Source organism: Embiotoca jacksoni, unplaced genomic scaffold (genome assembly GCF_022577435.1).
Source record: "Embiotoca jacksoni isolate LCO1_2020_lvr unplaced genomic scaffold, fEmbJac1.0.p SCAF_90, whole genome shotgun sequence".
In the NCBI taxonomy this organism is placed as follows: Eukaryota; Metazoa; Chordata; class Actinopteri; family Embiotocidae; genus Embiotoca; species Embiotoca jacksoni.
The window spans coordinates 199050-222501 of NW_027185448.1; the positions used below are offsets into that span (position 1 = coordinate 199050).

Here is a 23452-nt window from a genome sequence, read left to right on the forward strand (position 1 = left end):
ATGTTAGGTTGGTCGGAAGCAGAAACCGTCCACACTGTTGCAATAAAGAAAAAAAAAGAACTCAACACTCAATTCCCCCAAATACTCAAACAAATACTCAAACAAATAATCAAACACACAACCAAGCAGACGGTCAAATGAAGGCATTGACCGTCCAAAGACACAAACCCAACGGACCCAACGGACCATGAAAGCAGCCTCTGTAGGCTGATTCCCACCAGGTGAGGGAAAACATCACAGGTGCAACAAATGGCTCCTAATGAGAAAGAGTGAGACCAGAGCTAGACTCTGATGAAGTTGCCTAACAAGATATATAAAACATACAAAATCCTCCAAAAGCTTAATTTTTTTAGTGTCATTTCCAGCAGGACCAAATATTCACATTTTGTGAAGTTTGAGGACCGACTTTCCGTAGCGCATCGGTACTCCTTCATAGATCGTCTTCAGTTGGTATTCTGATACTTCAACATCTGTACTGAGCTCTTTCAGTTTTTACGCTACTTAGCCAGCAAATAAAGTTCCTGCAGTTTAATATTTAGTCTTTCTCTAGCATTAAATTAGCTTTTTGGTCTGGAGTCATTTTTACGCTATTAAACTTTTCAATGAAGGTCAAATGTCAAAACACATTTGGAGAAAGTTTTTGTTTTGTTCCTAGAGACATCTATAATCCTGCAGAGATCCTTAAAGTCCAAAAAACTCATTAATCTAAACCCGCGGTGAAAGACCAAAAAAACAGGAGAGGAAAATGATGAAGAATGAAGATGACAGTCGAGATCAAAGCCTGAAAGTAGATAATGAAGAGCAAAAAAAGGCGGGATAGCTTCTCCTGCCTCTCCGCTTTCCTCTCCCCTCCATCACACCTCTTCTTCCCTCTTTTTCTTTTTCACTCTCACTACTCCAATATGTCGCAGCTCGTCCGATTTGCTTTTAACAGGCAAACACCTGCACATTTTAATCTTCTTCTATGACCGTGAGACGGACGGCGAGAAAGAAAAAGAACAGAAAACCACACAGGAAACGAGAGGGAAAGGAACTCCGGCAATTATAACAGCAGGATGTATGTGTTTGTGGAAAGTACATTAGTTTGTACTATTTCATTCAAATTCCAGGTTTTGTACTTTGCATGTCGCCCCATTCTGTCGTAGACTTGTAAAGACAAAACTTTATTTAAACTAAATACAATCTGACTGAATGTCTTATTGTTCAAAACCAGAGCAGCAAAACCTTTGTGCAAGAGTTCGGCATCATAGATTAAAAAATAAATACTTGAACATTTACAAAATTATTTATGTCAAGTTATTCAATCGACACTGAAAGATGTCCTTAAAGAGACATTTCTAAAAGAGTTTAGGCTTTAATAAATGCTTTCAGATATGAACCGACTCTTTCAAACATTCTCCAATTAAATATTATTGAGAATTTTTCGTTTTTAATCAGCTGAAATTGTCGGATGGATTTTTTTTTTTACTATTGGGGGGAATTTTTAAAACTCGATCTGTCAATTTCAGAAATGGGGAGTGAAATATGTAAATGTATTTTTTAACAAGAAACATCGTAGACTCTCTTTATAAGGTTTTTGTTTTCTGCGATGAGCCTCGAACAACAAAGCAGATCCGTCTCGTTGGGGAAAGCCACAAAAGACTTTTGGTTGAAAGCTTCGTAAACAACATGGACGTTGGGCTTTCTTAGACTTTAATCCTCCTTGACGTAGAAACCCCGGAGGGACGAGCAGCTTTCTTCAAAAGAAATTTGCCCAGTTGGTGTTTTGATGATGACGGTGATTGGTTGAGATCCGGTGACTGTGAAGGCTGTAGCATATGGTCCACATCATTTTCATATTCAAACCTCTCAGTGACCCCTCGTACAGATAGATGCGTCCTCTCAATTCTCCTATAAAAGCTATACAACTTTTTAAAATGTGGAAGAAATTCTATTTTTTTCGATTCCTTTTGTTTGAATATATCAAACTTCTTGCAGCGTCACCTGAAGCTGAATTCTGCCAACAGACACATGCAGACTGAATTATAACAATATGTGACATTTGTTTGGAGCAGAGTAAGAGTTTAAAAATCAAACTCTTAAACCAGCTTACTGTAGAACCACTTCCAGTTTACAATAGATAAACAGTTTGGTAAAATCATTTCAATAAAGCTTTAATTAATGACCTCCATCTCATTATGTTCCACTGTTCAACCAGCCAGGGATCGACAGAAACACAAGAGGTGCCGAGAAACAATCAATGAATGAAGGACACAAAAAAGCTTTTAGCACATTTCAAAACAAGAAAGTCAATAAAAATGACCTTAAAATCTCAGCAGGTCCCACAGACGGTTTATATTTAACTATCCGTACGAATGCAGGTACGAACGCTCGATAAAAATATAACGCTTTGTGCTATCGCTCCCATTTTTTATGAGTTGAAGTAAAAGATTTTAGACTTTTCATTTCTGTCACATTTTGGTGACCATCAGACACGGACTGATTTCGAATGAGGACTCAATGACACCAGTGTTGATGGAATCTCCAGATTTCTTGACTTTAGTCCAGCTCATGCTGATCGACCGTCCGTCATCTTCAGCACTCATCCGGCGTTCTTTCTCTGGTGCTCGTAAGCGGTGTCAAAGTCAATGTCATTTTGGACTCTTTCATCATCAACTGGCAGTTAAGGGTATTCGGAACAACCGTTGACTGCCTGGTACTCAGATCCAGTCGGAGAAAAGGAAGCTACAGGACCAGAACCAGAACCAGAACCAGCTTGTTTTAATTCAGAACGACCAGGTTTTCAGAAAAAAAGGTTGAAGGAAATCTCTCTCATCAGACTCAGGCTGCCTTCATCCTCTTTGGAAGGAAAACGAAAAGAAAACCGTGGGAGCATGAAAGAGGAAGACCATCCGTCTCTATCAAAGTTTAAACCGGAGGGCAGCTGCGCTAACAGCGTTGGAGGTCCGGGCGCTCCGCCGAGGTCTGACTGAAAGCAACGATTCTGTGAGGTGTTAAATGTCTGCAGGGACTCGCTTCAAACGTCTTCTGAAAATAACAAAAGATCACCGAACAGGTGCAGAAAACAAAACGGACTTCTTTTCGCTGGATGAAGATTCAGCTGGAGATCCTCGAGATTGTAACTTTGAAAGAAACAGTCCCACATTTAAGGAATTTTCTGTCTTTGAAGTTACATCTCTATGATGAAGGACAGGAACCGTTATAGCTTAGCTTAGCTTAGCTTAGCACAGCACCAAAACAAGAACTGTTTTCATATATTGGTATTTTACATTATAATTTCATTCAGTTGTGTGTAGACACTTTGATAAACCTGTTAATTTGAACACTGATACCAATAAAGTGAGTTGAAATTAATAATTTATAAAAAATACAAAAGGAGAAAGTCAGCAGACAGAAAGAGACGAGATGAGGAGGACATGTTCTCAACATATGCAAATGAGTGTGTTGATTTCAAAGAGACGGAGAAGTCATGTGACGACCAGCTATATTTGGTGTTCATTACACACACACACACACACACACACACACACACACACACACACACACACACACACACACTCACACACACACACACACACTCACACACACTCTCACACACACACACACACACACACACACACACACACACACACACACACACACACACACACTCACACACACACACACACACTCACACACACTCTCACACACACACACACACACACACACACACACACACACACACACTCTCTCTCTCTCACACACACACACACACACACACACACACACACACACACACACACACACACTCTCTCTCTCTCACACACACACACACACACACACACACACACACTCTCTCTCTCACACACACACACACACACACACACTCTCTCTCTCACACACACACACACACACACACACTCTCTCTCTCTCACACACACACACACACACACACACACACACACACAGATGCAGGCAAACACTGCTCTCGGTAGGGAAGGATTCATTTGCAGTTCAGAGTAAATGGCCTCATAATTCAACGCGGTCATTAGGAAGGAGGAAGGCAGACTCATTACTCTGCAGCACACACACACACACACACACACACACACACACACACACACACACACACACACACACACACATACCATCAATCACCGGAGGATTCAGATCACAGGGTCGAGGACGAGCACACCGACATGTTGTCTCTCTTCTCTGCTGGTTTTCAGCAGCAGCTCTTTCTTTCTTTCTTTCTTTCTTTCTTTCTTTCTTTCTTTCTTTCTTTTCCATCTCAAACTGCCGGCTGTCCGTTTTCAACCCTCTCGTCCTCCCGGCGAGTCGCAGTCGGTTTCATTTTCGTCCACTTTCGGAAAATGTGTAACTTTCACGCCCGGACAGCCCGATGCGTGACTATCTCACGTTGTTTGCTTTCGTGGACAGACAGGCGTGTCTATTTCACGCTTTGCTTTGATGCCAGCTTGTTACATAAAACATCGATGTTCAGACACATTATTCTGCAAATTTTGCCAAAAATCAAGCGCTGATGTTGCAGATAACCCGGTGTGACGGATGAAGGAACAAACTAATGAATAAACAGATTTCATCAGGAGGGGAATAATAAAAGCAGATCACACACACACACACACACACACACACACACACACACACACACACACACACACACACACACACACACACACACACACACACACCAAACAAAAGATGGTTGAAAACATGCAGATACAACTGACCTTTCAATTCTGACCTTTGTTAATGACCAAAACAATATATGTCATCCAATGAAATGAAGTCCTGTGAATAGCAAACTAATGAGCAGTCAAAATCCACTCAATGTGATCGAAACACACACACACACACACACACACACACACACACACACACACACACATACACTTAGACCATCTGTGCATAATGAACTATTCAGCCAGCTCCACGTCTTTAAGCCAAAGTATGAATGTTTGATGTTTCCCTCTTTTTGGGGGTCCGACCAGAAAACACAACACGGCGATCAGCTGTGAGCCACGATGCAAAAATAGGAGATCTTTTTTAAAATGTCTTTCCAGACAGGGTGCAAAATTAATTCTGAAATGAAGTCACATCCACCATTGATCTGAGAAATGAATTACATTCATTATAAATGCCGCCTTGCCTTGAGACAGAAATATGAAATTGGTTTCCATGGTGACTTTTTAATTAATTATTGTTGAGTATGGTGTGTAAAAAAGATTCTTTCAGTAGTATTAAAATATCTGGACTTCACTAACTATGTCAGGTTGTGAATGATTACGATTTCTTTCAATCATTTGTGCACTTTCAAACGAAATAAAGTCAAACAAGTCAAACAAAAACAAGTCAAAGAAATCAACTGTAGTTCCAAATGATGGTAAATTAATTTGACACTAAAGATAAAAAAAACAAAAAAACATTTAGCCTCAATTATCAGCTGAAAACCAAGACCTGCTGTCATTTTGTGCTTTCAATTATCTTTTTTTTTATTTTTTTTTTTATATTATAATCCTTTAATATGATGGGCTGAAATAAATAAATAAACCAGAACTGTCAGCCTGTTCACCATTAGGAGGTTCAGATTTCTGGGCTGTTTCAGCCCCTTAATTACATCCTCTGGTAACCAGAACCGCAGGTCAGATGCCAAATGAGCTCGGCAGCAGATGGTGACACAGAAACAGACCCCGACGCTCTGTAACGGACACTCTGGTGTTTCAAGGGCTCTTAGGACCGCGTTTAAGAGGGTTCACGGGTGTCATTCATCAAGATTTATTGATAATGAAAACCTCGGAGAGAAGGAAAGCTATAGAATTAAAAGAGGAAACAGATGTTCACCTGATCTCAGGTGCTCGTTTCCTCTTCTCCCTCCTCCTCTCATTAACATTACAGCATGTGTGTGTAGGACGGAGAGCGTCTGAGGATTCTAATGAAAGAACAGCGACATCCACGTTGGTTTTCACCTCATCAGCCAATCAGAACGCAGCCCTTAATTGGCTCGGTGGCTGCGGGGACAGTGAAGAGTTACTCGCCGTCCCTCCTCACTGCTTATTGCACTTCTCTCTGTGTGCAGTCTCACAATCCCGGCTTCTCTATTTCATTTCATCCTCAACTGTTTTATTTTAAATATATTTCTCCACATATTTGTACTTCATTGACATGAACCAATAATGATGCAGTTGAAAAAATATGCGACACATGTCCACTGTCCCTCGATTCTTATTCTCCCATCACACCCACTAAATCAAAGCTCCGCCACTCAACTCTGAACATCTTTTAATTCATTCATTTTAAATTAAAAAAAAACTGTTGAGGCTATCCAGTGAAAAAGACAAATCCATTCAGAGCGCTGTCATAGTCAAAGTCTTTTCATGTCATCGTTGTTGAGGCACAAGATGTGTCAAAACAAAACCCTCCTCCAGAGCTGGCAGACGAATATTCAAACACGGGCCGATTAAACAGCCACAGTAGAGAGACAACATTGGAAATAATAATCTAAAATAATTGCAATAAGTGTGTCCAGTGTTCATTTAGAGGTTTTTTTGGTTTTGTTTTTTTACTTTGGTATCTAAAAGCAGCAGTTTGCCTGAGTTTTAATCCTTTCTTAAATATTCCCTCATCAAACCTTGGGTTAGATTCATTACAGTGAATTTGTTTTGTTTGTTTTTCTATAATATTTGCACTCAGTTCATCGGTAATCTTCTGCTTCAGCTAGCTATTAGAAATATGCACATCAGAACTTCAAGCTCTGTGATTGGAGCTCTTTTTTTTTTTTTTTTTTTTACCAAAGTGCACCCTGGGAGTTGATTAAGTTGAACACAGTTGCTCATCTGCTGATTCATCTCAGTCGAAGTCTTCAAAGTGCTCCAACAGTCATTAAAACGTCCTGAATCCTTCCTGAGCCCGTTTGTTCCCAGAACTGTTGGTTCAGCTGTACGACAAGATAGATTTGATTATTTGTGTTTTCTTTTATTGCCCAGCGTTTTTCCCTCCAAGATACGATGCCATTTTGATGTCTCAAACCGATGCTAAGGGCTGACAATGTTCTCAACGGTACAACGTGGATCGGTCCGTTGTCATGGAAACAAAACCCTTTTTTTTTTTTTCTCCCAAAAATCGCTGAAGGCACTTTTTTCCCTCACAGAAGAGAGAAACAGCTTCGGCCTGCCGGCTGCTCGGCGCTGGATTCAGCACGATGTGTCTCTCCCTGCAGCTCTTTAAGGGCTCGTAGCATTCAAACAGATGCTCGTCGGAATCGCTGCTCGTGGCTCTTGTTGTTGTTGTGAGTAAAAAAACAAAAACACGCTGCAACACTCGCAGCGATGTCGGGGGAAAAAAAGAAAGTGCTGATGTTTGTGTGGGAGAAACAAAAAGTAAAACAAAAACGCTGAGCGAAGAGATTCCCAGCAGACTCATGCTGCTTTGATGACTTTCTCTTCTGCGTCTTTAATCGTTGACATTTTTATTGTTTACGAGGAAGATGGTAAATTGGACCGTAACTGCGTGTCGCTTTTTCGTTTTCCATCTGTCGGTAACATTTGAATGATAATATGTGTGCGGCAAGAAAACAAATCTTTACTTCTTCCTTCCTCGAAAAGTCAACTAAATTTGAATGTTGAGAGGTTTTGTTTTTACCTTTCAGGTTTTCATCACTGAAACCTGCTCGCCTGCAGACAAAGTTTAGCTCATTATACACAAACCTTTGGTGCTGGAAAACTTCACTTACTGCATGGATTTAACACAATACTCTCAACACAACTGTACCTTGAACTGGCTGCTGTCCATACTGGCCCTGACGTGATCTCTTCTTTACATAAGGGCAGCACAAGATGAAGGACAAAATCCCGAGTCTGGCATTAGAAGTTTTCTTTCGAAGTTCTTTGTTAAAGCGCTCCAGAGCACCTTTCACCTCTCGTAACCAGCTTCCATCACACAAGAAACCCAACCTGTCCAAGATCAAAAAAGGCCCCGCAGGTCCGAAGCGCCATCGATTCGTCCCCCACCGGGTCAGACCGTCACCACCGAGTTCTACCGGGACGCTTCGGAGGCATTTTAGGGAAAACATTCGACGCAAACGACCCAAACAGTGACGCAATGGTTCTCCGACATCGCCAGGTTTAGCTCTCCGTCATCTCCCCGAAAAGGAAGTTCAAGCCGAAACGTTTGCCTTTCGAGGAATTCTGTTTCTTTTGAAACGTGACTCACTCAAAACATCTCACCTGCTTAATGGACATTTTGAAGCATTTTAAGGGTCAATTTCCAAGATTCAACTCTAAATTTGAACGTTTTAAATCCCTGTTGAAATCACAAATGTTCACGTACCAGCGGTCACAGAAATGGACGTAACTCAGGTGCTGATGTTGATCGAGTGACGTAACTTGGCAAACGTGATCATGAAAGTTATTGCTTCAATCTGCTGCCATCTGTTTCCACGCAACAGGAAGTCTTAACCGTTGTTCAAAGTATATTTTGTGTCACATTTGCTTGAGTGACGGGTCTCTAAGAAGCCACTGTAACGGCTCTTATACTATTAAACCTTCAGACACTTGAATATTCTATAGCTGGATTTTTTTTTTGGGAATGTTTTTTGGGCAGAAAACAAACCAATGAAGTTTTATAGTTTTGCCTTTTATGTTGAAGAAAACCTTGTTGTGAGGGCGTAGTGGTGGAAAAGAAATGTGTGTGTTTGTGTGTGTGGGCGTATGTGTAGATTAAATGTCACCACTTCCCATCTACTTAAAATAAAAGACTCTCGTAGCTGTGAGTACTTCTTAAAAATGACATCCAAATGTCACATCCAGTGCGCACTGAACACAGACTGCATTTAAATTCTTCTTCTTTTCTTCATATTTTCTCTCACAGCATCTTTCTGAATTAGCGAGTTGGTCTGGCAGCCCGCCGCTGTGAGACTCCCAGAAACCTGCTCCATGTCCTGGATAAGATTTCACTTTATCCCAGGTAATTACCCACAATCCATCACCTTAATACCGAGTCCGGCAGAGTCCCCATCGGACTCCGTTCCTTAAGCCCTCGGCATAATTGGACACGTTTAAATTCAAAACACTCGGCTGACGCTCTGACCTGCACCGAGTCCGACATTATTCATTCATGCTTTCCGAGCTCTTTACGGCGCCTGTAACAGCCGGTATAACTCAGCTGTTGAGTTGATATATATATATATCATAATGTAGTTATAGATCTTGGATTTAAAGAAAGCAAAGCAAAAAAATACACATATTCAGATTGGTTTTTGATATAGTGCTCTAATTTAATAGATTGGTACCTCAGCTTTTTTAATAGAAGCACTAATTTATGTTTTTATATTAGTACCAGAATTGTCATTCATTACTTTAATTTATATATTCAAGTTAGTTAAGGTATTTATTTAAGTTTGTACAGTATGTATCATGTTTTCTACAGGAAGTAAACACTGCAAACAGAAGTTACCAGCTGACGAGAAAAACTCTCTTAGGTGCTCTCATGTCAAGAACTGAGGTTCATTTGGGTGTTTTTTTATATCTCCCACATGACACAAGCTATATAAGTTTAATAACACAAGCAGCCAGTAATGAGGGTGTAGAGCGATGTCAGGCAGTATGAGTTGTCTACATAGCAGAAAACATTTGTCTTACGAGAACTCCAGCTGCACATCATTTCCTGCTTTTCCTTGTTGGTAAACAAACACTTTTCATACGGAGTGAAGTCGAAGCATCGATTACCGCCAATTAAAAAAACACATATTTGAGCACTTACGCTTCACTTGAGAACAAATGGTGTGAAATGAAAAAAATGGTCACAACTATTATGGTGTTTACGTACAGATAGAAAAAATGTCTCTGATTGCACATCATTTCCTGCTTTTCCTTGTTGGTAAACAAACACTTTTCATACGGAGTGAAGTCGAAGCATCGATTACCGCCAATTAAAAAAACACATATTTGAGCACTTACGCTTCACTTGAGAACAAATGGTGTGAAATGAAAAAAATGGTCACAACTATTATGGTGTTTACTTACAGATAGAAAAAATGTCTCTGATTGGCCGGACAACAAAAGTATATGGTAGAAATACACCATGTAGAACAGATTTTAACCAGAACTGCCAACAAACAGAAATATAGAACGTGACCATACACATCTATATCAAAAGGACCAACACAACAACACATGATGCACATTACTCATAAAGTAATCCATATGACTGATGTGTAGTTTCTGTGCAATATACAATATATAAAAAGGAGTTTACGGGAACAATATTCTTTTTTTTATCACCTACATGCAATAGTTTAACGTTTTTCTTTACATTTCACTGTACATATAAAGGTGTATCTATTTATTTTGTGTAAATAGCTTGTGTGTGTATTTATACGTGGTTTTTTTTATTTATTTTTACAGTTTTTCTAAAATATCTTTTTTATTCTATTCCTTTTTATTGCGTGCGTATTTAATTTTTTCTCCCTGTTGTGACAACTAAATTTACCCACTGCGGGATTAATAAAGTCTTATCTTATCAAAGTAACACATCTATATGAAAGAGAATATTCATGTAAGAATAATCTCTTTTTTTCCATCCACCAATTAGCACTTATCCTCATACAGTCTGCACACCTCACATGTTTCTACCTCCCTTTTCTCTTATATACAGTCTTTGCTCAGGATTTAGGGGCTCTGATTTTGCTCAGTCAACTTATCTTTGAGTTCAAATAACTCGACTCCAACACCACAACGTTACGCTGTTCTTTGGCTGCTTCTCGCTCAACAACACTTATCGTAAACCTTGATAAACATTGGTAAACCTTGATAAACATTGATAAACCTTGATAAACCTTGATAAACCTTGGTAAACCTTTATAAACCCTGGTAAACCTTGGTAAACCTTGATAAACCTTGATAAACCTTGATAAACTTTGGTAAACCTTGGTAAACCCTGGTGAACCTTGGTAAACCTTGATAAACCTTGGTAAACCTTGATAAACCTTGATAAACCTTGATAAACCTTGGTAAACTTTGGTAAACCTTGATAAACCTTGATAAACCTTGGTAAACCTTGGTAAACTTTGGTAAACCTTGGTAAACCTTGGTAAACCTTGATAAACCTTTATAAACCTTGGTAAACCTTGGTAAACCCTGGTGAACCTTGGTAAACCTTGATAAACCTTGGTAAACATTGATAAACTTTGGTAAACCTTGGTGAACCTTGATAAACCTTGGTAAACTTTGGTAAACCTTGATAAACCTTGATATACCTTGGTAAACCTTGGTAAACTTTGGTAAACCTTGGTAAACCTTGATAAACCTTTATAAACCTTGGTAAACCTTGGTAAACCTTGGTAAACCTTGATAAACCTTCGTAAACCTTGGTAAACCTTGGTAAACCTTGATAAACTTTGGTAAACCTTGGTAAACCTTGATAAACCTTGATAAACCTTGGTAAACCTTGATAAACTTTGGTAAACCGTGGTAAACCTTGGTAAACTTTGGTAAACCTTGGTAAACTTTGGTAAACCTTGGTAAACCTTGGTAAACTTTGGTAAACCTTGGTAAACCTTGGTAAACCTTGATAAACCTTGGTAAACCTTGATAAACCTTGATAAACCTTGGTAAACCTTGGTAAACTTTGGTAAACCTTGGTTAACCTTGATAAACTTTGGTAAACCGTGGTAAACCTTGATAAACCTTGGTAAACCTTGGTAAACCTTGATAAACCTTGATAAACCTTGGTAAACCTTGGTAAACTTTGGTAAACCTTGGTTAACCTTGATAAACTTTGGTAAACCGTGGTAAACCTTGGTAAACCTTGGTAAACCTTGGTAAACTTTGGTAAACCTTGGTAAACCTTGGTAAACATTGGTAAACCTTGGTAAACTTTGGTAAACCTTGGTAAACTTTGGTAAACTTTGGTAAACCTTGGTAAACCTTGTTAAACTTTGGTAAACCTTGGTAAACGTTGGTAAACCTTGATAAACCTTGGTAAACCTTGGTAAACCTTGATAAACCTTGGTAAACTTTGGTAAACCTTGGTAAACTTTGGTAAACCTTGGTAAACCTTGGTAAACCTTGGTAAACTTTGGTAAACCTTGGTAAACCTTGGTAAACCTTGGTAAACCTTGATAAACCTTGGTAAACTTTGGTAAACCTTGGTAAACCTTGATAAACCTTGATAAACCTTGGTAAACTTTGGTAAACCTTGGTAAACCTTGGTAAACCTTGATAAACCTTGGTAAACCTTGGTAAACCTTGGTAAACTTTGGTAAACCTTGGTCAACCTTGATAAACCTTGATAAACCTTGGTAAACCTTGGTAAACCTTGGTAAACTTTGGTAAACCTTGGTAAACCTTGGTAAACTTTGGTAAACCTTGGTAAACCTTGATAAACCTTGATAAACCTTGGTAAACTTTGGTAAACCTTGGTAAACCTTGGTAAACCTTGGTAAACCTTGTTAAACTTTGGTAAACCTTGGTAAACCTTGGTAAACCTTGATAAACCTTGGTAAACCTTGGTAAACCTTGGTAAACCTTGATAAACCTTGGTAAACCTTGGTAAACCTTGGTAAACCTTGGTAAACCTGTAGCTGTGTGAGTAACAGTATCACTAACGAGGGCAGAAACCTGTCCGTCCTTACATCCAACCTGACGGAGTTAAAAGATGGAGGCCGTCGCTTTCTGACATTTTTGATGAGGCCGAGGTGTCGGGGAGGGGGGGAGGCGTGTGTGGGAGGAGGGGGAGGTGTGTGTGTGGGGGGGGAGGAGGGGGGAGGTGTGTGGGGGGGGTGGGGGGTATCTATAGTGAGGCCACCTGCTGAGAGCTGACAAGTGGAAGGGTGAAGTGATTCGACACTACTGTGTTTGTCCATGTTTTCTGTTTGATTGTGTGGGTGCAAATGTCAACACTGAAAGAAAGGAATGTTTTCAAGTGTGTGTGTGTGTGTGTGTGTGTGTGTGTGTGTGTGTATGTGTGTGTGTGTGTGTGTGTGTGTGTGTGTGTGTGTGTGTGTGTGTGACTCATATTTCTGTCAGTAAGTCCATGAAGATGTGAGAGTGAGAGCAAGTGGAAGAAGGAGAGTACGTATCCACAAACGGGTTAGAGGAGATTAACATGGAGACGAGATCGTAACACTAACATCAACACAAACTTTCTCTCTCACACACACACACACACACACACACACACACACACACACACACACACACACACAGTAAACTAGTTTGATGTCATATACACAACCAGACAGCAGCAGCTGTCCTCCAGGCCTTCCATGACTGCACACACATCCATGAGTGTGTTTCAATCAATCACTGTGCGCGCACACACACACACACACACACACACACACACACACACACACACACACACACACACAGTGGCTTGCATGACCCATACATGACCAGACAGTTTCCCGCCAGGCATTTCACAGAAAGATCGAGACTCGCACACAAACACAGCCGTGGTTCACCTCCTGACGTTGAGTCTGCTGCAAACATGATTTATTATTCAAATAAACTGGTGAAATTTCCAATTATAAGAAAAACACACTTCATTTCAGTGAGTAACAGCTTCACAATTGCAACTCCAAAATGACTCTTGGGCTAATTTTAGAATTTTGAATCAACACTATAAATTAAAGAGTGAATACCAGCAAGCAATGAAGAGTTATGTACAGCAAAAAAGAAGAGCCGTTGAGTTCAGCGTAAAAAAGAAGAGATGAGCTGGAGGCTCGCAGGCCAGAGGCTCGCAGGCCGGAGGCTCGCAGGCCGGAGGCTCGCTGGCCGGAGGCTCGCAGGCCGGAGGCTCGCAGGCCGGAGGCTCGCTGGAGTTTTTCCGTTTGTAATTTTTTTGAATTAGATCAATAACTACCAAAAACTGACAGTGAATAAAGTTCTGTTAATCTGTGTATTGATTTATGGACGTGTCTTCCATTGCGAAGAGGAAAACTGAAGTCCTGACAGAAGAAGTCAGTCTGCAGAGAAAACCCCCCAAAAAAACATCCAATGACATTTTTTTTTTTTTTTTGGACTTGATTGTTTGTACCATCATTTAAAGAGTTATATAATAACTCTTTGAATAAAAGATGAAAGAGATCATGTCATCTTGATGAGCCTCTGATCTGTGGATCTGAAGCCTGTTGATTTATATTGGAAACTGTTTTCAGTGTACCGTGTAGATTTAAGGAAACAGTTCCTCTTACCTGATGATGACATACATGACCAGGAAGTTTCCCACCAGCCCGATGACGCAGACGATCATGTAGACGACGACGATGGTGACCTTCACGCCGGTCGGCAGCAACGCGTCTGTCTCGTTGGAGCCGCTGCTGAAGTTGTTCCTGAAGAACGACTCGTTGTAGAGCTGCAGCTCGGCGATCAGGAAGTCGTCTGGGTACTCCATCTCTGACCGAGGTCGGGGGGGGGGAGGGGAGGTGGCAGTTTTACACCCACCTGACAGACGAGGAAAGCGTGGTTAAAAACGTGGGCGATCAACAAACATCGTGAAGCCTGGAACCAAAGAGGAACTCAACCCACTGCAAAATCTGAGGTTTTGCTGACCTCGTGTGGACGGACAGGTGTACTTCCCTGTGACATCACTACTGGGCGTGGTTAGGGTCACAACAAAACACACTTCCACCAATACGGCAACCATTTGTTTTAGAGATGGAGGAAGGAAGGAAGGAAGGAAGGAAGGAAGGAAGGAAGGAAGGAAGGAAGGAAGGAAGTCGTGATGAAGGAGAGCATTGTGTTCCATGAACACGCCACGTGAGGAATTTATCAACGGGAAGAGAAGAGCGAGAGATTCCAGGAAGACTGGAAGAAGAGAGGCGGCGAGATCACATCAATATTTATGGGTGTTAATATGGTGAGAAAAGAGAGAAAACAGCAGCTGAATACTTGGTTATTTATCCGAGTACTTCAAAAGCAGAAATTAGACATTGTTTAGTTTTTTTTACATTTAAAAGGTGATATGTTTTTCTATATTTGTTCTTATTATCAGCTATAACTAACTGTTGTTAGTTGTTATTTCTTTACCCATCTTTCAACCCAGACATCCTCCCTTCAGCCGACTCACATCGTAAACTCCTCAGTTGCCTTTAGAGGGCGCTCTCTGAGGTGACGATGATGACTCTATTCTTCATCCCACCTCTTAATGGCTGTAACAGTAATGAATTAGGAAGCAGACTTATTTAAGTTGTTGAGCCCAACATGTGGGCGTCGGTCAGATTCAGAGATGTGGAGCCGTGCTCACATTCGGTACGTTAGTCATTCGTCCTGCTGGTTCGGCTTCATCAGACTGTGAAGCTGTTTGCATCAAAAGTGTGAAACTGCAGGAATAAAAAGTCGACAGCTCGGAGTCTGACGCCTGGATTTGGTGCTGTAACGTGGAGGATTGCTCGCTCCGGGTCGGGAGCAGGTCCATCAGCCAGGCGGAGATTCTTGTTCCTGAGTTGGGGAGATTGACAGGTGGTTTGGTTCTGCATCGGTTCTCATATGAAGGTAAAACTCTCCCTGTGCTGGTGGAGCTACTTTCTGGCCCTCAATGTGGATCAGTGTTTCCCCTCCTGTTGTCTTGGGAGGGCGGGATGTCCCGTTGTCGAGGGCAACCCCCTGAAAGAAACAAAACACGAACGTACTCATAGAACCTGAGTTACGTCCAGTGACTACTTCCTAACTTAGTTCCTGTGCTCCCCGTTTGATTTCAGCTCAGTCTGAAAGTCACTCGTGTATTTTTCTGTCACTGATTGGCGCACAAGGGAACGTTAGTAGAGTTGATAACAACTACGATTCGTTACGTGACTGTAAGAAAAAAATAAACTGCAATAAAAGTCTAACGTTAAACTATCGTTGGACAAACCTGGACTCAACCTGCTGAAAACCAGACCAGAATATCAGCCCCACATGTACGCACTGAAAGTAGGAAGGACGATAACGGATAAAGCTCAGACGAGTCGGCGACCCTTCCCGCCCTCCCGAGGGCCGTCCGTCCGTCCGCCCGTCCGTCCATCCGTCCGGAGGAAACACTGTGGTTGGAGACTAAGATGATCAATATCAGCAGAAACAATTCCTTCTGTCGTGTCGCCAGCTTCGTGCTTTTGGGTAAACCCAACGAGCACGTGTTTGTGTGGTTCATCCCACTGAGGAGGTATTGGTGGAGCATCCACTAGAGACGACCCCCCGGGACCCAACCAGAACACGCTGAAGGGATTATTCCATCTGGGATCCCTCAGGGAAAGATGGAGGATGGCGCGAACACTGGGAGGATGGCGTGAACAGCGGGAGCAGCGGCCGGAACGAGTGCTCGACGGAGGAGGTGTTCAGACATCAGCTGTTTTAAGCACCGGCTTCTTCCAGTGCAACACCCCTACATGCAAGCTGCAGCGGCAATACATCACCCCCCCTCTCTCTGCACAATCATGAATATTCATCAAATCAAAACAGCAAAGGAACTGTGCTGTGCTGCTGAGTTTCCTGTTTCACTGCCAGCCTTCATATACGTTCTAGTATCTCATCTTCCTCCCTGTAATTTTCCCTCCATCTCCGTGAACAGCTCTTCATCCTCTCCTCCCGACATCCAAACTCTTCATCGCAACATGAGTTTGTTTTTCCAGGTTCAGTCTCTGCGGCAGTGTGTGTGTGTGTGTGTGTGTGTGTGTGTGTGTGTGTGTGTGTGTGTGTGTGTGTGTTTGGCTGCCTGAGCTTTTGATGAATAAGCAGTTAAAACGTAAGAGGCTGGAGTGTGTGTCCATGTAAGGCCGCCACGCCGCGAGAGGACAGAAGCACTAATGAGACTCCTGTTTGCTGCTTCCAACAGCACATGGAGGCAAATAAACTACAGCAGCTAATATTTACACTTTCAATGTCTCCATGTTCGCAAGTTATGGTACCTCATGTCAGAATTATGCATCCATCTGAATGTCAAGTTTTAAGTAAATTTCCTAAAACTCTGAACGACGTGGGGCGCCGACAGATCGTTTCTACGCTGGTGAGTCAATCATGTATATTTATATCGCTCAACAAGAGAATTCTGCTATTTTCAACGTTTTTTCTGGATTATTTATCTAAACTGTAATTGTCCAACTTCAGTCACAACACCTTCCTGCAAATGTTTCACAATAAAAGCCTTTTTAAGACGGGTTTCTTTCTAATAAAACGCTACCGGGCTTCTAATTTGAAATAATACAGAAAGTGTTAAGTTTTTTTAGTAAAAGCGTAATACAGTAACTTTATTAAGACAAATTTGACCATTTCATGTGTTCTTACTGACTCTCTAGCAGGACGTACGCTTCAGATCTTCAAACACTTCAAATATGTGAATTTCAACCGAATCAAGAAAAATGTGAACATCTTATTTCCTCAATTGAAAGAAATAGTGGCGGAGCATCACGTCCACCTGTGCTGTTAACTACAATAATGAACACGTGCAAGAGGACGCAACAAGTTGATTTCATTGATTAAATTAAGGAGCAGGAACTGTTTCCGACCTCCGATAGCATTCACGCTATTTTAATGAAAGAATGTGTCTTCTCTGATTTATGTTCTGTTGTTTCTATCATCCAAAACAGTGACAGAGTCAACAAGTGTCAGCAACTGGAGTCAAACTGAGACTTTATAGATTTGAAATGATTTGAAATGACGTAAAATAATAAATCTACTAAAAGTACTCCGAACATTGTTTTTTGTGTGTGTTTCCATTCAAGTATGGTTTAAATTGTTCCAAATCTTGCATTAGACTCTCTGAGATTGAGCTTAGCTTTCTCCTTGGTGCTGGATACCTGCCGGCTCCTCAGAGGAAACCCGTAGTACAAACAGTACTTCATAAATTCACAGTTCGGTCGGGAGGAAGTTCCACAGGTCTCTGCTTACTTTCAAGCTTCCAGCTTGTTCACGGTTGTCCAACAGCTTACAGTTACATAAAAACACACAATCCTGCTTTCATTTTGTCTGTGAGGAACCCAGAACAAGCTGCAGACATTTATTCACCAATAATACAGTTGATATCTGCTACTTTTTGATTTGTACTGTCAAAAATATGACGTGTTGTAAAGGGATGTTGATGCTGCATGTGCTCGAGAGTCTCGCTGTAGTTTGCTGCTTCAACGCTCTGGTTGCAGAAACACCAAAGGCCTCTTCTAGAGTTACACTGTAAATAAGGTTTTTACACACGTTTCATACTTGGCGTCATGGTTTCATTCCACCTTCATGCTGTCGGAGGTTTTTCTTCATTTTAAAAGGGAGTTTTTTTTCCTTCCAGCTGTCACTCATTGTGGGATTTGTTTGGTTCCTTCCTTAAGTGCCCTGAGATGTCTTATGTTAAGATTTGGTGCGACATGAACACAAGTTTTGAAATCCATACACCCGCCCCAGCGTCTGGTCTCCTAGACGTCCTGTCCTGTTCTTACATCCATCTGAGACGTCGCTCAACGAAGTGACTTCTCATCATCGGAGTCTAACCGCCAAAATTCAAACTCTCCAACTGTTGTTACTTCAATGAATGGTTTTCCTCTGAGGATGATTGCTCCTCGTTGAAATAGCAATAAACTACGAGGCAAACCTGGCAGAGATAATAACACCGCTCCAAGTCCAGATAAAAAGATTGGTTGAGAGGGCATGCCCTATAAACAGACAAGTTTGCTCTGGTAGATAATCATCTCTATTTCCCATGAATGTAAAATACACAAACAGGCCGTATATACACAGAACAAGGTTGGTTATTCAACATCATTTCTACTCGTAAATTAAACCAGCAGCTCGCTTCCCTTTAAAGGTCTACGACTGCAGACACGCATGCAGCGAGGAGATAAACATACAGCAGTGCATCGTGGGTATTTATGGGTTACGGTTTCATGAAGAGATGCTGACACACACTCCTCTTTTGGATTGTGTTACATTCTTGTTGCACATGTCGGTATTGGACCGGTTCCTCTGCGGGCTCTACGTCAGCAACAGGTCTGCTTCCACGAATCAAGACGACAAACTCGAGAGCCGAGGCACATTTCTTCCTCCGAGTCGCTGTGCGGTAACTCTTCCTGTTCTTTAATCATGAGTGGAGAACACATGCTGCTCAGAACTGTTCTGTTCATCAGCTGACGGCGTTTTCGGGTCTGTCGACAAATTCCTTTTGTTTCGTGACCAAGTTATTGTGTTTCTGTGGGATTAGTAATGAGCCATTTAGTCCAGTCACAGTGCTAATTGCAAATATGCTTTCATCTTTAATAAGCACTCACAGATGATTCCGCGTGACTGCATTCGTCTCGCAGGGGACGACAACACCGGACGTCTGTGGAGGTCTGGACACTGAGACAACACGTATCCTTCCACAAAAACAATAAGCTGATCAGACTCATGGAAAGTTGAACTATATACAGGTTCTTAACAAATGAAAACTGTCTGTTACAGTTTTCTGGTTGAATATCGATCTAACTTTTGGTTAAAAGAAACTCAGCATATGAGAGTCAGAAACTGTGATTTTAAGTTGTCTTTTAAATACGAATAGACCTTCTGCATTTCTCCCATCAGGAGTTTGGTGTCATCCTGTGAAATGATTGAAGAGGACTTTGCTGCAATGCTTCAAATACCAAGATTTTTCTCTTGTTTATCCCGCAGATCTTCTTCAAACTAGTAACACAAGCGTCACACATACACACATACATAGACACACTGCGTGAACAAACCCACTGCCGCACACAACACACAACACACAACCAGACACCAGCGACGCTGCGGTCCAATCTGAGCATCTGGTTCAACCTAAAATGCACCAAACTTGCACCTTTTCTCTGCCACGTGAACGCAGCACGAGCTGAAAGCATGTTTCAAGTGCGAAGACACACTTGAAATACGCCACGTGCCCTTGCACACGCACACACACACACACACACACACGCACACACACACACACACGCACACACAGATGCTGCATAAATGCGCAGATACTTTAAATGAAGTACGTCACGCACGCGCCGCAACCATCCATATCCAGACGGCGTGTTATGGCAAGCGTAACATAAACACGGTGACAAACTACAGACGGACGAAAAGGCGTGTTTTTCTCACGCAGCGCGCCGTGGCTGAGGTCCAAGGGGACACAGCATACACAACAGGCTATACACGTCTACACGCGTGTTTTGTAGGTGTGGATACATGCTGGGGGGGGATGTTGTTGCTTTGGAGGCTGGCAGCGTCCTACCTTCAATTAACAGATCCGGACCGCCCCGAGGACGCAGGCTGGAAGTTCTCTGCGTCGACTGTGCAGCAGTCTGCGCTTTTTGCCTCGTTTAGTTTACTCTAAAATGACAGTTTCCCTCCCGCTGCCATCACCAAGTAGTAGTAGTAGTAGTAGTAGTAGTAGTTGTAGTAGCCATGTAGTGTCTCCCAAAAAAAAAATCCCAAACCTCAAAAACAGCCCGTCCGGATTTTCCCGGGATGCCGAGCCGAGAGAGGAGAGGAGAGGAGAGAGGAGAGGAGAGAAGAGGAGAGGAGAGGAGAGGAGAGGAGAGGAGAGGAGAGGAGAGGAGAGGAGAGGAGAGGAGAGGGAAAAAAAACCCGCTTCACCTCCAGTCAGCATCAGCTGGCAGGAGGAGGGAGAGAGGGAGAGGAGGGAGGGTAGGAGGGGTTGGCTGAGATGAAGATGCAGGCAGCACGCGCTGCGCTTTCTTCCTCTTCCTCTCTCTCCCTCTCTCTCTGACAGATCGATGAAGGTTTACTCCCCCCTCCCCCTCCCTCCCACACCTCTCCTCTCCATCCTTTCGCCAGTAACCCATCTCGTATGCGCAATTTGAATTTGCTTGTGCACGCGCTCCTGTGTGTGTGTGTGTGTGTGTGCGCGCGCGCGCGCACCCTGCAAGTCTATACATTGTGCAACAGCAGACGGCACCAGTCTTGTGTTTTCGCTGCTCTCTATCCCAGGAGGAGGATGAGGATGATGATGATGAAGCACGAGGAACACGTCAACGCACCACAACCTGTGAGACTGTAATCCCATTATGTTTTCCCATTAACGAGGAAACAGCTGCAGTGGATTTTCTGTGCAATGAAATTTTCCCATACTTAGTCCCCCCCCCCAAAAAAAAATAAATAAATAAAAAAAAGTCTGATGTCATTGTTGTGATGTAATAAATGAAGAGCCTTTAGAACAGAGATTAAACAGTGTGGGAGCAGTGCTGCAGTTTGTGTGGTCTCATTGTGAGACTGGCAGAATGATTCTGACCCAGTCTGAACACAGACGGCACAAAAAGGGAAACCACGCTTGAACGGCTCCGAATACTTACATATATATGACCTTTAATAAAGTATCGCTTTAGTGTGAAACAGGCACTTATTCAGACCTTTTACAGGAAGTGAAGGTGGTTTTACTGTTGGAGGATCTGAAGGCATCATTTGCACAAAATAAACAACATTTTGCAACCAACACAAAAGAGCCCAGATCTACAACCAACAAATAATATGATGATGGCACCGTCTGATAGCTGCACCGACGCAGCACTTGCAATCAGTTCATGATTACAGTGGTGGTTTTTTTACAAGCTCAGCTGCAAGAAACATGGAGAAGAAGAAAAGAGCTCTTTACGCTGGACGGCAAAAAAAAATCCGATGTTTGGCAAAAAGACATTAACACACACCGATAGTGCAGGTTTGGATTTTTAAGCTTCACACTATAAAGTATAGTAAACTTTATCTTCTCAAAGTTACATCCCGCTAACTTATATTACACCGAGCAGCGGAAGTATCCGGAAGGTCCTTTACTTAAGTAACGGTACTAATACCAGACCGTCAAAATACTCATTTAAGTAAAAGTATGTAATCATTTACTATTCTAACTGTGTTTACTGATGTAATTCGAGGTCATTTTAACATGTCACTCCTGGATTAAACATCTGAAACATTAAAGTCACTCTTAAATAAATCAAACTCTTCAGTCACGAGTGTAAACAATCCTCCAGGTGTACCCTTCAAACTACACATCCTAATATTCCCCCTTAGTTTGTATCCACAACTCCCAAAAAGCCAACAGTAGAGGATGTGCCTGGACATTTCACATTCAGTTGTTTGACATGAAAATCATGAAAGAAATTTTAAATCAGCATTTCTTCTCAACTCAAGGCCAGAAAGTCTTTTTTTAGTTGTTTTTTTTTAGTTTTTTTTTTTTTATAGAAATTGTGACGTATTTTCAACCCTTAAGAAAACCTGACCTTTATAATTAAAAAGAAAAGAAGAAGAAATTGGCTAGTAAATTTGATTTGAAGTGTTCCAAGTGTGCTTAAAGGGACGATTTGTCTGGGGTTTAAATCAGGTAGGATTTTTAGTTTTTATAAGCTTTTTCATCGCAACTCGTGAACCAAAGTTCCACTAAAACCGACTCTGAAAATATTTCTCTGTAAAACTCAAAGTTGTTTTCAAAGTCGCCATATATTCACAGAAGAAAACAAAACAACCAAAGGAGAAAATGAACCGGGGATCAGGTCGTTTTATTAACGCTCGCAGAATTTAAAGTGGAATTCTCCTTCTGCAACTCAGATGCTGTTTTTGTGACACCAGTCAACTTATCAGCCAAATTGGTGGTAATGAACTACTGTGTGTGTGTGTGTGTGTGTGTGTGTGTGTGTGTGTGTGTGTGTGTGTGTGTGTGTGTGTGTGTGTGTGTGTGTGTGTGTGTGTGTGTGTGTGTGTGTGTGTGTGTGTGTTCAGGGCTGTAACTCTGTCCGTTTGATGTCGGGCCAAAGCAGTAATCTCAGGTCTCTGCTGGGGTAACTTTTTTTGGGAACAGACGGAGTCCTTCAACTCTCAAAAACACTCATGAACCCGTTTGCCATCTTAATGGAGTTCATCTCAGGTGGTGAAAGAAAAGTGGCTGCAGGTTGAGCTGTCTGCTTATAGCGTATATGCTAGTCATTCCCCGCTAACCCCGGTGAGACTCCGCCCACTCTCACCTTGCTGCTGAGGCTTGTGTTGCGTTCAAATGTGGTCGTGGAGGTTTTTGTTTGGTTGGATGTTAAGCAAATATATTGTAATTCCAGTCATGTAGAGTTTCTCTTCATAACTTATATAACAGCCTACATCTGAAGAAAATGTTGATCTTCCCAACGGCCTCATCTTTTGGCTTGCTAAATTGTTAGCCTCTGTGGCTTCAAGACGCCTTCCACGGTGCCGCTGCCTAGCAACGGTGTCTTTACAACTTAACGACTTGAACAGTAAGCTTACATGTTGTAACCACGAGTTTCATTTGAACGCAGCATAACGAGCATCATTTCTCTGCAGCTGCAGCTAAAGTAGTAATCATGCAAAATAGGAACGCTGGCCAGCAGATTAATGAAGAAATAACAGTGAACATAAACACATTCAGAGTTTAGTTTTCAAGTAACGTCTCGACTCGTCGAAACAGATTCAGTATTATTATGAAGTAAGTCGCACACACAGTCAGTGAATCATGCCCAGATAAGGAAGAAGCAGATATGCGAGGA

The 23452-nt window shown here is 41.8% G+C and overlaps 1 protein-coding gene across 1 annotated transcript in view; it reads right to left on the reverse strand.

Annotated features, from left to right (window-relative positions):
- The window catches only part of oprl1 (opiate receptor-like 1), a 65537-nt gene extending 44877 nt beyond the window's left edge, over window positions 1–20660 (reverse strand). Inside the window, exons 1-2 of the mRNA XM_069141719.1 lie at window positions 20182–20660; window positions 14192–14441 (exon numbers count right to left, since the gene is read on the reverse strand). Of these exons, the coding sequence (XP_068997820.1) occupies window positions 14192–14391 (200 nt within the window). The 5' untranslated portion in view covers window positions 14392–14441; window positions 20182–20660. The remainder of the gene's footprint in view (window positions 1–14191; window positions 14442–20181) is intronic.
- Window positions 20661–23452: the final 2792 nt, after the last annotated feature.